At 55.0% G+C, this 14,481-nt stretch overlaps 2 protein-coding genes across 3 annotated transcripts in view; one reads left to right on the forward strand and one right to left on the reverse strand.

Annotated features, from left to right (window-relative positions):
- MTA3 (metastasis associated 1 family member 3) overlaps positions 1-4,162 on the forward strand; it is a 158,429-nt gene extending 154,267 nt beyond the window's left edge. The window contains exons 17-18 of one of the 2 annotated variants that reach the window (XM_053924354.1): positions 220-345; positions 552-4,162. In XM_053924354.1, coding sequence (XP_053780329.1) covers positions 220-299 — 80 coding nt within the window. In that variant the 3' untranslated portion in view covers positions 300-345; positions 552-4,162. The remainder of the gene's footprint in view (positions 1-219; positions 346-551) is intronic. The other variant, XM_053924355.1, reaches the window with a different exon arrangement.
- A 7,013-nt stretch (positions 4,163-11,175) lies between these two features.
- On the reverse strand, positions 11,176-13,872 carry OXER1 (oxoeicosanoid receptor 1). The gene has a single exon (XM_045189484.2). The coding sequence runs from the start codon at positions 12,698-12,700 to the stop codon at positions 11,336-11,338; it is 1,365 nt and encodes a 454-aa protein (XP_045045419.2). The 5' UTR covers positions 12,701-13,872; the 3' UTR covers positions 11,176-11,335.
- Positions 13,873-14,481: the final 609 nt, after the last annotated feature.

Genomic DNA, 14,481 nt, shown 5'->3' on the forward strand with positions numbered 1-14,481 from the left:
TTTTCAGCCACTTCCACTTTTCATTTACTCATTTTACTGAGAGTCTGTTGGTGCCCAGCTCTGGGACAGGAGAGTTAAAGTCCTTGGTGGAAGTAGAGAGGGTGTGGACGAGGGACACTGTAGTACCGTGGGTATTTGAGGGTCATTCCCCTCCTACAAAAAATTGTAGTCCTAGCATCTGAGTGCCCACCTCATTATGATTACTTACGGTCACCTCAGATCTGGTCGTGCCTCCTCCAGCCAGGGGTGGTCCCTGTCCCTTCGCAGAGTGCCATGGCTTCAGTCTGGCAAGCACATAAGCACTTCCAGAGATGACTGACTGCCTGTTCACAGCCCAGCTTTAAGGTACTTCAGTCTTACTCACGTATTTTCTTGACCTCAGTGAAAGTTTGCTTTGGTCCAGCCTTAACCCACATCGTGAGCCGTGCAGTTCCTGTCCAGCCTTCTTTCCTCTCGTGATGTTGGTGGGAGGGCTGATTCCATCCCTCCTCTCACTTTGCCTCCACCCTCAGGCCTCATTTAACTTTGACCCTTTCTCTTTCCCTTTCCAGAACTCACATGCTGCGTGTCGGACTGAGCTATCCCTGTTTCATCCTGTAATCCAAGACTTGCTACACTGTCCTGCTGATGTTCACGGCCGTGCCTGGGAAGGAGGCAGCCCCATTCCCAGTACATTGCAGTGGGAGACCTCCATGCGCACCCCCTGGAGACTCGGTGGGGCAGGGGAAGAAACTGTAGAAGTGTGTGTCCCAAAAGCCGAGTCTCCATGTGTGAATCAGTGTCACCTTGCTTTGCTCTCAGAGACCTCGCTGTCCCAGCAAGACCTGCCTGAGAATTAAGGGGATGAGGGAGCCACTCGTCTCCTCCCTTCTCTGTACCCTCTCCCTGGGCACAGTGGCTCCTGGGGCAGCGGGGCAGCTGAGAGCTCAGAGCCCCTGCTGCTCTGCATGCGTCAGCTCAGCTCTGTTGTAAGCTGTGTGACTGTGTACAGGAGGGACAAGGCCTCTTTCCGAATGGATTTTTCATAACAAATGTGCCAGAGTTTATGCCATTCACAGTATTTCCTCTCTCCTTGCTGTTACTGTCACTGGCTTTTTCTCATTAGGCTTCATAGTTATTTTTTTTTAATGGGAAAATTTTCCTCTTTACTCCCTGCGTTGTGTACTTGACCCGCCTTCCCTACCCCTCCAAGGTCCAGAATTACCTGAGGTTCTGACAAAAGATAAGAAAGCCGTCTTTGCTAAGCCTGTGAACTCTTCATATTGTCTGTATTTTGTCTTTGAAGAGAGGGTGGTGTCTGCTCAGTGCTGCCTGAGCCCAGACAGCTCTTTCTGGAGCAGGTGTTTGAACTGAGCCAGCCATGTGAATCACTGTGACAAGCCACCTGGGCACTGTGCTGTTCCCTTACAGCCAGGCCAGCCAGGTTGGTCCTTCAGCAAGTGACAGACCACCCAGGTTTGTTTTAAGCAGATGGAGTCTGTGTGGCGAAGGAAGGGGAAGTGAGAGAGCTGTGTTTGCAGGCGAGTCTGGGAATGGGCCACCGTGAGCCCCCACCCTCCTGGCCCAAACGTTCCTGTGAGCACATGTGCCCAGGCCTCTGGAGACCTGCCTGCACCCCAGTTCCCCCTGGCTTGGGCTCTTCCTGTCATCTCTCAGTTCCGGCCCTTCATGGCGTCACAGGCTGCTGCTCTGTGGCTCTCTGCACGCAGCTGTGGGATGGGCACTTAGTGCCCCACTGGCTCCCTGAGCAGATGTGAGTCTGGCTACTCCCCCGCCATCCATTTGCAGGGACAGGCTGCAGGCCACCGAGTCACAGCGCCATGGCAGACAACTGGAGACTGGCCTCCCAGCTGCCCCAGGGGTCTGCAGCGGTGAGGCAGCCGAATGGCCGATAGTAGGTGCCCCAAACAGCCAGGTGGGTGCAGGGTAGATGGCTACCACGGAGTATTGACCCCCCCCTTCCCCCAGTCCCCAGGAGAGTGGGGTATCACTAAAATGATGACGATACTCTCGACGTCCGGGCCCTCAGAGCTGGGTTCAGCTCAGCAAAGAACATGTGACGTGTGCGGACTGAAGGCGATGCGTGGAGCCTGAGCTGCCTTTTCTTTTCTGGCTTTAGTCACGGTGGCTTCTCTTCTGAGGGGGAGTTGGTTCTTATCTCAGGCTTTTGCGGGGGTGACCCGGGGACGTTCTTACCGCTGCCAACTCTTGGAGCTATTCTGGGTCTTGGCTTGGGACCCTGGGGGTGGGCCTGTGTTAGAGGTGCTCAGTGAGCTGCGTGGAGGTGGCAGGCATTGCCCTCAGGGTTATCCAAGAGAAGCCCCTTCAGAAAAGAGCCAGGCAGAGGGGGCAGCTGGCTCTCCACATGACACGGCATGGGTGCATTCTTCTCGAAAGAGAGCTCTCTGTGCCCCTGCCCTGGATTTGTTGTCACATATGGACGGTGAACTGTCCCTTGCCTTTTCACTTTCTTCTCCTAACCCATGTGAAATGTGACTGTTGTTCGAGAAACAGTCAGCTGCCCGGGACTGCCGCCAGCCTCATTCCCTCCACCTGTCGGGAGAGGTCCTCCTTAGAGGCCCTGCAGATCTGGAGGCTGGGGCCAGGCCAGGTCTGCAGGAAGAGCAGGAAGGCCCACCCCAGTCCTGGGGCACATTGAGCTTTGGGCTCATTCTGAGCCACATGTACCAAGAAAGCTCTTCCTCCTCCTGGTAGCAAGAGCTGCTGGCTCTGCACCCCCAGCCTCCTACGAAGAGGACGGTGACTAAGAGCTCACTCACACTCTCACTTCACCTCTGGAAAAACCCCTGGGCATTCTGAGCGAGCACTCCAGGAACTGAGCGGGGCACCAGGCAGCCGCCAGCGTTTGCCTCTGCCGTGCTGGCACTTGGTGCTGAGAGAGTTTCCTAGCCAGCTACTTTCTGGGGCCACAGTGTCACCGCTGGGTGTGTTGGTGGCGTGTCCCTGTAGTGCAGTGAGCTTGGGGGGTGTACATACAGGGTGTCTGCAGGACCTGTAGCAGACATGTGCAGTGGGTGCTGTGCTGAACCTGATCTGTGCTCCCTTTGGTGACATCCCGCAAGGTCTGTAAGTCATCTTTCCTCTCCTTCTCCATCATCCCCCCAGCCCCTGATTTCCTGGAGGGGCGCAAAAGAGAACAACACCAGGTGGGTTTCTTAGCAGGCCTCTCACAAGTCCACCTTGCCCACAGCCCAGGTCCTGTGTCAGCGTCCCACCAGGAAAACAGAAGCCACTCTAAGTATTTAAAACAGAGGGGTTTTAATCCAGGTCATTGTTTAGCACAGACACAAGAAAAGCTGAGGCCAAATGGGAATGAGGAGCGACTGAGAGATGAGTGGGAAGGCTGGTGGGACATGGGAGAGGCCGTGTTACTACACCCTGGGGTGTGGGCACACTGGGAGGAACCTGGGACCGCAGAGGGCCTGTCTGATGGGAGCTGCGGCCACAAGGAGTCATGGACCCCAGGCAGAGTCGGGGAGAAATGGCCTGGCTTCTCCCTAGCTTGTGCCTTCCAGATATCTGCAGGTGTCTCTTGTTAGCTACACCTGGCTGGGGGCCAGCTGACCTAGGGGCCTGGGACAGATAACCTGCAGGGGTCAGCTTGCCACCACTCAGTGGGGGAGGGCGAGGAGTGGGTCGAGGGTAAGCAAGCCAGGATGAGTGTGACCTTGGTCTGCTCTGCGTCAGTCGGCCCGAGCCTGGTGTTCGTGCCCCATGCTGTCCTAAGCTCCCAGTGAGGGGAGACGGAGGAGCTGCCCCCTGGGTTTTTGTAGGTTTTTTCCCCTCTGCCTAGAGAGGAAAGTGCTTTGGGGAGGGAGGGAGGAAGTCTTTACTCCTGACAGTCACCCCTGTTTTCCTTTGGGGGAATTCACCCATTTAGCAGTCCCACCTCACCATGCGCCTCAGGAAAGCTGCGCCTCAGGAGAGCTGTGCCCCAGTTATCTGCACCACTCCCCATAGCTCTCCCCCAGTCTCCGCTTACCTCTGCCAGAGAACACGGACCCAGACCACGCCTCAGTGGTCATGAGTGTCCCCCCAGGATAATTCATTCAGAGAATATTACAATGTGACCCTCTGTCTATAAGTAGATGCCATCTGCTAATCAATTTGTGTCGTGTTTCCAATAAATTTCTGGAAATTATGCCTTGTTTTATGCTGTCCTTTGCCAGGACAGTGGCTCAGCTGTCAGGCTGGGTGTACCACCTCCATCAGCGTCAGGTGCCCCTGGTCTCAGGTGCTGCATCCCCCGACATAGCTCCGAGGGCCTTGGGGAGTAATAGGCCAGGCCATATAGTGTGATGTTACCGCTCCCCACCGCCCCCGCCCCCATCCCTGCCCAGCAAAGCCCGGCCACGCTGAGACTCTCCAAGGCCTTCCCCCAGGACTTGCATTTTCTTCTGCTGTCTCATAAGCCAAATGGACGTTTTGTGAGGCCAGGTCACTGCAGTAGGTGGCCTTTGCCCCTGTGTCCCCCAAGCCTGGAGGTGTGAGGAGCAACAGGCAGCTGTTGCCTATCAACCACCTTGCACTGCTCCACCCAGTGCCAGTCGTGGAGGAATGCTGGGCCACAAGGGCAGTGAGCTGAGGGGGGTGTGCCCTCTGCAAGGGGAGGGCTCCTGTGCAGACACCCCATAGACGGAGGCCCAGCACCCCCTTCTCACACTGTCCTCCTCTGGCCTGAAAGTCAGAAATAATGTCTGCATTGACAGAAGGTGAAGGGAACCCGATCCAAATGCCCAGCAGTCTCCCTTTCTTTCCCAGGCCCTGGGTGCTGAAGCCCGCTGGGTAGACGTTATTCTCCACTGCGTATTTTATTAGTTCCAACCTGTTTGGCTGCAGTATAGACTCTGCCTTGGTTGCTGTGCTGGGACCATGGCAGGCTCACTTGGGACTCCTCCATCCCGTGTTTGTGAAGCCTGTTTGTGACTCCGTTTGCTGGCATTCGTGTGTGTGTGTGTGAGAGAGAGAGAGAGAGAGAGAGAGAGAGAGAGAGAGAGAGAGAGAGAGAGTCAGTCAGTCCAAGTTCCTTTCAAGAGTTTCCCTGGATGGAGGGCACAGTGGGGCTGGCCTGGTGGTCAGGGAAGGATTTGTGGAAGTAGAGGTAGAACACAGAAGCCCCACCTCCACGAAATCCCTAAGGTGCCGGTAGTTCTTGGTGTCTTTCTATTAAGACTTTTTGTCCTGACTCAGATTTCCTTCTTTCCGGAGGCTGATCGGTAGAGCTCAGAGTGCTCCATGCCCCACCTCCCAAGGTGTATCTGTGTTCAGTTCCATCGCCGAGACTGGGTGCTCAGGATCAGACTTCCTCGGGAGGCTTCTTCTGGATCAGTCTTACCTTCCATTTGTTCTGATCTTGCTCCTGAACTGCAGAGGTCGCTGGAGGAAACTGTACCTCCTGCAGGGACTGTTGCCACCCCAGCGTGGTAGGTTCCTGACTCACCAGGTACCTGGACCGCCTGCTTAGTGGCCCTTTTATATGTTCTTCAGGCATCTGTTTTCTTGTTCTCAGAACCAGCCGTCCCAATCCTTTGTCATCCCTAAGCCCTTACCGCCGAGAGCCGAGAGCCAAGCCTTCTAAGCATCCCTTCACCTGTCTTCCCCTCCATCCCAAGGCTGACTGCCTGTAATGGTACTTTTCCAGCAACCCAAGGAGGCGCCCCTTGGCCTCCAGAGGGCCCTCCTGGCACCCACGTGCTGAATCAGTTCCTCCCTGACCCCCCCGTAGGGCCTTGCAGTAGAATGTCCCAACTCGGACCACACTGCCACTTACTGGCTGTGTCACCTCGTGCAGGTTACCCCCCTCTCCACACTTTGGTTTCTTCATCTGTAAGATGGGATGATAGTGTCTACCTCATAGGACTAAATAAATTGTAAAGTGGCTTAGTACCAGGCCTGGGACAGGGTGTTTACTATTGTTCTATCATCATTTTCTCCCCTCGCCCCTCATTTTCACCTTGTCTCCCTTCCCCCTCCACTGCATTTAAATTTCTCCACCCCATCAACAGAACAGCAGAACAGTCAGACCACCCCGGCGTCTGTCCTCTACTTAGCTCATCCGAAACCATTGTCTTATCTCCCTCTGCCGGCACATTTGTTGGAAGAGTTGTCTCCATTGCTTCAAATCTCATTAATTTCTCAACCTATAGAGTACTTTATGGCTCCCATTCCGCCCCCACTCCCAGCCGCTCACTGAAATTGCTGTGGACAAAGGCTTTGGGGACCTCCTAATGGCCAGACCCAATGCTATTTTTAGTCATTGCACTTGAGCTTTCCTGAGCATCTGACGCTGTTGTCATCATATTACTTTCTTTGTTTATGACACTGACCCCTTTATTCTCTGCCCAGAGACACTCTGAGTAACATTCAGATGCTGCTCGCTGTTTTCTCAGATTTTTTTACAAAGATTAATTTCAGAGATAGTGGTAGTCACCCGTGGACCCCCTCCCCCTGTTCCTCCATTTCAGAAGCAAGCACTCTCTTAAATTTGGTGTCCGTCATCCCAATGCATGATTTTATACAATTAATACATACCTACGAATGTATAACCAATGTAGAACGTGTTTTGCATATTATTAAACTTTATGCAAATGACAGTCCATCACTTCCTGCGAAGCTTGTTGATGGTACCAGACCATGCATTGTTAATCCAGGGTTTCAGTCCGAGATGCTCAACCAGACAGCGTCGGACACACACCGTAGTTTTCATATCGGCTTCCGTCAGCATGCAATTAGGAGTTTTTAAAATGTCATATTCTTGTATGAGGCACTTTGCAGCCTGTCTGGGTATTTTATGTTTGGCTTTTACCCTCATAAGAAGTGTCTCTAGTCTATTCCTTTTAATGGGCAATCTCTACACTTGGGCAAAAAGATGACTTTGACTTCTTTTTATGCTCTTCCTGCTATTCACATTCCTGGTTTTCTTCCTACTAAAGGTTTCTTCTGGGCATCTACTGGGTCTTTCTTCGTGTGCCTCTCACTTGTGGGGATTTTTTTGAAGGATAATTCTTAGTCATCTTCACTCTTTGCCCAGGTGACCCCATCCGTTCCCATAAGCTCAACTGCAGGTTATCGATAGTAAGAGGAAGATTCTGAAATCGTACCAGCAGCCCGAAGTGTGCTACTGAACAGGTTTACCGGGGGCTGTCCGAGCCCCTCCAACTTGTCTTAACTCTTCATCTGCTCCACCCAGCCTGCTCTACTACCCGGATCCTCAGTGTGCCGCCCTCCACCCATCACCCACGGTCGCCTCTCTCCTTCACCTAGCCTGTGCTCTTCGCCCCTTCCCACTCTCCCCACTGCCTTTATTCAGGTCCTTGCTTGCAATACAGATTGTTTCCTACTTAGGTTGACTCCCACACCCCCTCAATGCAAAACTGCTTATCTTTGACTTTTTAAACAAAATTTTAATTTTACTGATTTGAGAGAGAAACATATGGATCTGCTGCTCCAGCCATTCATGCATTCGCTGGTTGATTTGCGTGTGTGCCCTGCTGGGGATCAACCCTGCAACCTTGGCTCATTGGGATGATGCTCCAGCCAACTGCCCTACCTGGCCAGGGCCATCTTTGCCTTCTTAAAAACCTCACACATGTTCTCCTTCCTACCATATTGACTGTCTCTGGGACCAGCTCGGGCTCCTGAGTTGCAGGGCCCCACCTGCCTGTCCTCTCTGTCTCCTAACCCTGTGCCTCGGCCTGCTCCTGTCTTGCCTCAGTGATCTCTTCATCTCTCCTCGCACACCGAGTCTTTTTGCAGCTCTGTGCCCCTGTTCCTGCTCTTGCTCATGCCAGGGATGCTGTTCCCTTCACTACTTTGCTCACCCTCCAGGGTTCAGCTCACATAATTACCTTTCCGACACCTGGGCAGAGCTAGCTCTTCGGTCTTCTGTGCTCTCAGAGATGCACTGCTACCTCAAATACCCTGTGTTGTCCTGGCTTGGGTTGAATTTGATCCATTTGCAGGTCTGTCTCTTGTCTTGGCCTGGAGAGGCTCAAGGTCAGAGTTGTATCATCTGCCTTTGTAGCTTAGTGTCTGGCCACTGGTGGGTGCCCAGTAAATGCTGGGTGATTAGTGGCTACGGGCCCATCAGCTCAGCCCTGCCTGTTATGCCCCTGCCCATTATCCCCCTTCCCAGGAGTCCCTGGACTAAAGTTGTGGGTGCCAGTTGCTGTCCCTCGGGTTGACAGCGGGTTACATTAAGAGAAAGAGAAGACAGAAGGCACTGCTCAGTAGTCACAATGAATAAAGCAGCCCACCTGAAGGGTCAGAAAGCTACTTGGAACCCAAATGCAGGAAATGGGGTCTTTACTTAGCCTGCCTGTACCTTACACGGTCATGGGCATTGCCCTCCGATTTGTAGAAACTCCTGCACTTCAGCACAGATTGCTTTCTCCTCCCCCCCTCCTCCTCTCCCTCCTCCTCCTTTTCTCCTGTCCCTTCTCACTCCCCCCTCCCCAATTACTGTTGTCCTTACTCAGTGCTCTGGCAGCATGCCTGGGGGTGGGGGCTCCTTGAGATAGTGCTCAGTCCCCAGCCTCAAGAAGTGTCTGACTCAGAAATTACAAATCTCAGCCTGAAGTTGGGCTGGTCCAGGCTTGGCCCGCTTCTCTCCATGGTGGCAGAGGGTGGAGAGGTGGGGAGTCCCTGGGAGTGGCTGTACCAGGGTGAAAAGTCAGCCACAAGAGGAATGGAACAGGCAGCCCTAGGGACAGAGAGACATGAGGAGCTATCCTGGAGTGGCCCAGGTGGCATACCTCTTTCTGTCACTTGGTTTGGGTCACTTGTCTGTGGTCACTTGGCTTCTAAGAGCGCTTGGTGAGTTTTCAGAAAAGGGAAGAGGACTAGAGATACACTGAGGAAACTGGTTCCAATGTTGGTCTGGTCCCTTGTCCCCCAGGTCACCTCCCTCCTTCTGGCATGTTCTCTTCATCTCCCACCCCAACATCCACACTGTTCCTGGATGTCTCCCTCCTGGGGCATGGGGACTCTGGTGCTTTGGGGCTCCATTCCTGAGGTGTGGGAAAGCATCCCAGTCCATGATATAACAGGGCTGAGGGAACTAGGGAGAGAACATTTGGTCCCTGTGATCACAGCCTGTAGCCAAGGCCTAGATACCTGTGTCCAGGGTGAGTGGACAACCAGTTCCAGCCCCTTCCGTCTCCCTGGCAGGGAGTGCACATCTGATGGGGGGAGTGTTCGTTCTCCTGCGGTGGCCAGGGCTGGGGGCACACAGGGTGCAGGAAGTACATATTTGGGGCTTTAGTGACCTCTAAGTAGTCCTTTGGGGGCCTTGAAGGCTATGCCCCTGCCCTGTGACTTCCCTTTTGGACAGTAGAGATAACCACTACCCACCAGCACTCCCCCCCCCAAAAAAAAGAACAAAACCCTGATTCATGCCAGGTACACACCTGTGCCTGGGGGACCCAGGCCAACAGATGAGTTAGCCCAAATGGTCTCAGATACTAACCACAGGCATACTGAGCAGAACAGAAAGGGGTAGAGGTGGGCAAGATGGCTTTGGAGGAGAGCTGTGAGCCAGCTCTGGTGACCTTGAGGCCCTGGCTCTCATACCAGTCGTGTCCTGGTGGTGTAGCTGCCACCACAGGTTCTAGGACCAGAGTAGTGCACTTGGGGTTGAGGAAAGCCTTGCAGGGGAGAGAGGGAAGCTGGAGCTGAGCCAAGAGCCTGGACTGGCTGGGGGTGGTGAAGGTGGTGACCTCCACATTGTCTTAGGGGAGAGCAGAGCAGGGCCCAGTCCTTGGTGCTTTGGGAAGGACCTCGGGGATTGCAGAAGAGAAGCTGAAGGCCAGAGAGGAGCAGAGAACTCCCAGGGATCCAGCAAGGCTGCGCCTCACATGAGCCTGAGGACACTCCAGGGCTCCAGTAGTGTGGAAGGATGGTGCCCTGGAGAGCTTCCCCACTCTGTCCCCAGAGTTTCCCTTCATCGTGGGACACTCACTCTAAACCCTACTGTTGTCAGAACTGAATGAACCTAAAGACATACTTATTCAGATTTCTGTAGAGCAGCCAGGACAGGAGGACTTCTGGTCAAGATGGCAGCACAGGTAAACACAGCTCACTTTCTTGCACAACCACGTCAAAGTTACAACTAAACTATACCACAACCAGCACTCAGAACTGTCAGAAGTCAAGTTGAATGGGAGCCTGACAACTAGAGAATTAAACCACATCCATCCAGACTGGTGGGAATGACTAGATGTCAAACAGGCTGGTCCCACATCCATGTGCGGTGGATAAAAATTTGGGCGGGATATCTCAGGAGTGATGAGTCCCAGACCCACACCAAATCCCCCAGCCCAGGGTTCCAGTGCCAGGAAGATAAGTCCCCATAACTTCTGGGTGACAACATCAGCGAGGATTGAGTCAGGGAAGAAACTTCTGGAGTTCCAATCACTTCTTAAAGAATCTACACATGGACTTACTCAGATTCACTCCCTCTGAGCTCTAGCACCAGGGTTGCAGCTTGAAAGGCACCAGAGGCTTACAGGGAAGAACGGAAGTGTCTGGCATCAAGGTGGGAGCTGGCAGACGGTTTTCTCCCAGACAGAAAGGCATGCATAGGCTGTTGTCCTTTTTCTGAACTCTCTCACCCCACAGAGCTAAAGAGCCAGCAGGCTGTTGCCATATCTGAGACTCCATCATCCAGGCTAACACTATTTGCCCCTCCCTGGAGAAACCCTGAGATTCCATCTCACCCAACTTACAGGCCCACCTAAACTGTTAACTGTGACTTTTCCTTATGAATGGCTGGTCTTGGCTCATGGTTCACAACTTCTTAAACCCTATCAGCCCCAGTACCTCTTGCTAAGTGGCCCCAGGCCCAGCACTAGAAACAGCCAGTCGAGATTCACAGCTTAGTTTCACCTGGGAATCTCCAAGCCCAGCACAAGTAGCAGCCGTCTCAGACTGCTTTATAGCTCATGCAGGGTGGCCCCAGGCAGGACACACTTGGAGGCTGACCTTGGCCTGCGCTACCCAGGAAACCCTAGAGCCTGTGCACCCATGGTGTGGGGATGGCCTGAGGGGTGCTGGGCGGAGGGGGGAAGGGGGGAAAATTGGGACAACTCTAATAGCATAATCAATAAAGCACAATTTAAAAAGAAAGGACAGCCAAGATAGGCTTGCATTTTCAAAGGAAGTTTATTAGTATTGAAAGGACAAGCTGGAGATCCCAGAACATGCAGCTGTGAAGGTTCTGAAGCAAGACTCCTGTAATGAGCTAGCCTGGGTGGGACCCAGCAGCTGTGTAGCCCTCTGTCCGAGCTGCAGCCCCTACAGCCCCTGCCTGTCCCCATCAGACTCTTTCCTGCACTCTGGGGGTGACACGAGGGACACACCTCCATAAGGCCAACACTCTGCCTCTCCCTGCCACCCACCTGGCTCCTGTGCAGTTGGCTGAGGCACCCTGTGCTGACAACTGTCCAGGAGTGACCCTTCCTTCCCCGCCAGAGTGTTGTGCAGACCCCAGGCCCAGGAGGGACCTCCCTCGCTCCAGGAAAACGTCCAGTGAGCCCTCCACCTGCAGCTTCCCTATGGTCTCTGCCTTCCTGGAGGCGGTGGCGGGGTGCTGGTAGGAGTTCTCATCGCTGTCTGGGCCCTGTGAGCCCTGGCTGAGGCCCAGCAGGGTCGGGCAGTGGCGGAGGAAGTTGGGGCTGGAGAAGCAGTAGAGTACGGGGTCCAGGACGCTGTTGAGGTAGGTGAACGCCAGGGAGCTGTGGCAGAGCTGTGAGCAGATGTCCAGGGTGGAGCAGGCATGCAGGTGGAAGGCCACGATGGATGCCATGCCAGAGATGATGCTGGGCAAGAAGCAGATGGTGTAGACGGCCACCATAGCTGCCAGCACGTGCTCCGCCCTCTGGGGGCCTGCCTGCCCGCCCAGGCCACGGCGCTGGAGGGTCAGCCCGATGCTCACGACGGCGAAGAGGATGAGAGCCAGCGGCAGGAAGAACTCCAGCAAGTACAGCGCTTGGTGCCAGTGGATCGAGGCCGAGGAGTGTGTGCCCAGCTGGCAACTGAGGCAAGACTGGCTGGGAAAGGCGATCAGGAACACGTGCCCATTGAGGAGCAGGATGCTCCCCCAAAGACCCCCAGCCACCCAGGCGGCTGCCTGCACTGAGGCCCGGCTCATCGCATGGTGGGTCCGCACCACCTTCAGGTAGCTGTTGAGCGCGATGGCCGTGAGGAAGACCACGCTGGCCGTGTGGTTGGTGGACAGCATGAAGAGGTTGACCCTGCGGGTGGTGTCCCCAAAGTGCCAGGTCTCGCGGCGGAGGGGCAGGTTGGCGATCAGGAGAAAGTCAGCGAAGACCAGGCTGCCCAGGAACACCACGTTGGACGACCAGGGCCACGTGCAGATGCAGAAGATGAAGAAGGCCAAGCTGTTCCCCACCAGGCCCAGGACGAACTCCACACCCAGGACTGGCGCCAGGAACGCAGGCAGCTTGGGGGAAGAGGCTGGGAGGCAGGGGGCTGGTGACCCCAGTGCAGTGGTGAGGGCGGAGGGAGAGAAGAAGGGAGAGGGAGGGAGGGAGGAAGGGAGAGTGGAGGGAGTCAGAGAAGGAAGGGGAGAGGGAGGGCTCCGGTTCCGAAATTGCATGTGCTGCATGGGCCGTGGACCCGGAGAAGTTTGCAATCTTTCTCCCACTGCGTGAGTGCTCATGGGTGGGTGCTGTCTGTCTGCTGGCCCTCAGTGACTCAGTGTCCTGGGGTTTTCACCAGCATCCTGGAAGCCACTGAGAAACAGCCAGTGTTCCTGTTTGCTAGCAAAGGGGAACCCTGCAGCCTGCCCTCCCTCCCTCCCCTACCCACACTGAGTGATGGTCCCTCCCCCAGGTCTCTGATCCCACACTGGAGGGGGCCATCTGTGTTTCCCAGGGAAGAGGAGGAAGCAGGGCCCAGCGGGGGTGAGGTGGAGGCCCAGAGAGACCCTGAAGCTGGAGGAGGGCCCGAGGGGGGAGAGCTGGGGGAGCGTGTATGCAGCTCTGAGTGGTCAGACATCTTGCTGAAGGAAGCCAGTCCTGGCAACCCACAGCTCCCAGCGTCATGCAGGCCGCCCTGGCCAACCCCCACCCTCCATCGCGCCTACAGACTGGGGGGCCAGCAGGACTGCGTTCTGGGAGAAGGAGGTGGGCAGTCCCGTCTACGCCTGACTGTGCGCATGGCCTGCGGGGTCAGTCTGTTTGCGCTCTGCCAGCTGCTGTAGTTACGCCCAGACTCCTGATGGTTCCCAAGTTTGTGATGGTCTCAATTCCGTGTACATGATGAAATACTTCCCACAGAGAGAGGGTTCCCTTGCCAACTTCTACTGCCATGATCTGGGGACCCAGGGGCTTCTCCCCGGAATGGAACAATGCTGAGAATCCTGTAATTTCCTTGTCCACTGTGTACCACTCTCCACCTCCACCCAGCATTCGCTGAAGCGAGGGGAGTGGGAGGCTGGGGCTAGCTTTGGACCAGGTACAAGTCCTGCTCTCCCTCTGTGTGGTGTTCTCATACAGCCTTGTGGCCAGGCCTGAAGACAGAGAGAGGGCCTGCGGCTCCTGATGACCTGGGACAGCACCCAGGAAGGCTGTGGTTCCAGGACCCAACACCCACTCTTGTCAGCTGACTGTGGTGAGCAGTGTGCCATGTGCTGCCAGCTCTGCCTAGGCCTCTGGTTTTAGGCAGAGTGGCCGCTGACTCCTGTCCCTCAGATGCCCCTGCCCTGGGCCCCTGTCTGGCTAAGGCTGAGGGCAGACAGACTGCAAATACAGGGTGCAGAGTGGTGAGACCCCTAGCCTGAGCTTTGAATGCAGACAGGCCTCGTGGGGACACAGAGCTGCCTGCTTTCCAAACCTGTCTCAGCCTCATCTGTAAAGTGGGGAGCTATCCCCTTGCTGGAGGGTTGTGAGGATTAAATGAGATAATGTATATAAAAACTTCTAGGGAATTCCCTGGCATAGGACTAGTGTTTCAGAGAAACATCTAATTTTTATTATTTTCTGTCTTGGGTTAGGCACTAGGGACAAACCCCCTCTTCTCGTGGCCACCTGAACCCTGCCGGGGGCCTCCCTGGGACATTGCCGCGTTGTCTCAGCTTCTGCACAGAGCCGGACGTGGCTGCAGCCCCAGCACACACCAGGCCTCTGCCCTCACTGCCTTGGACTGTTTGCAAGTTTGGGGGAGGCTGGCAGTGTTTTTTCTTTGCATTCAGGAGAGGAAAGCCCTTAGGAGGAGAGAGGTGCGTGAAGCAGACATCCCTCGGGGCCAGAAGCCTCTTCTGCAAAGTCAGGCTCTGCTCTGCTCGTTGGTGGAGTGTATGAAAGCAGTGAGCTGCCGGGCCACGGTGGAGAAGGCAGGGTTCAGGCTCCAAGTTTTCCAGAGGAAACGTTGACTCTAACCAGGAACCTGTTCCGTCTACATCCAGCTTCAGCCACCCCTGCTTGCCCCTCATCGACTGCT

The sequence above is a fragment of the Desmodus rotundus genome, chromosome 5, assembly GCF_022682495.2.
Source record: "Desmodus rotundus isolate HL8 chromosome 5, HLdesRot8A.1, whole genome shotgun sequence".
Lineage (NCBI taxonomy): Eukaryota > Metazoa > Chordata > Mammalia > Chiroptera > Phyllostomidae > Desmodus > Desmodus rotundus.

Coding starts and splice junctions, on each gene's coding strand:
- OXER1 (XM_045189484.2), bottom strand. CDS start 12,700: ATGAGCACTCACGCAGTGGGAGAAAGATTGCAAACTTCTCCGGGTCCA.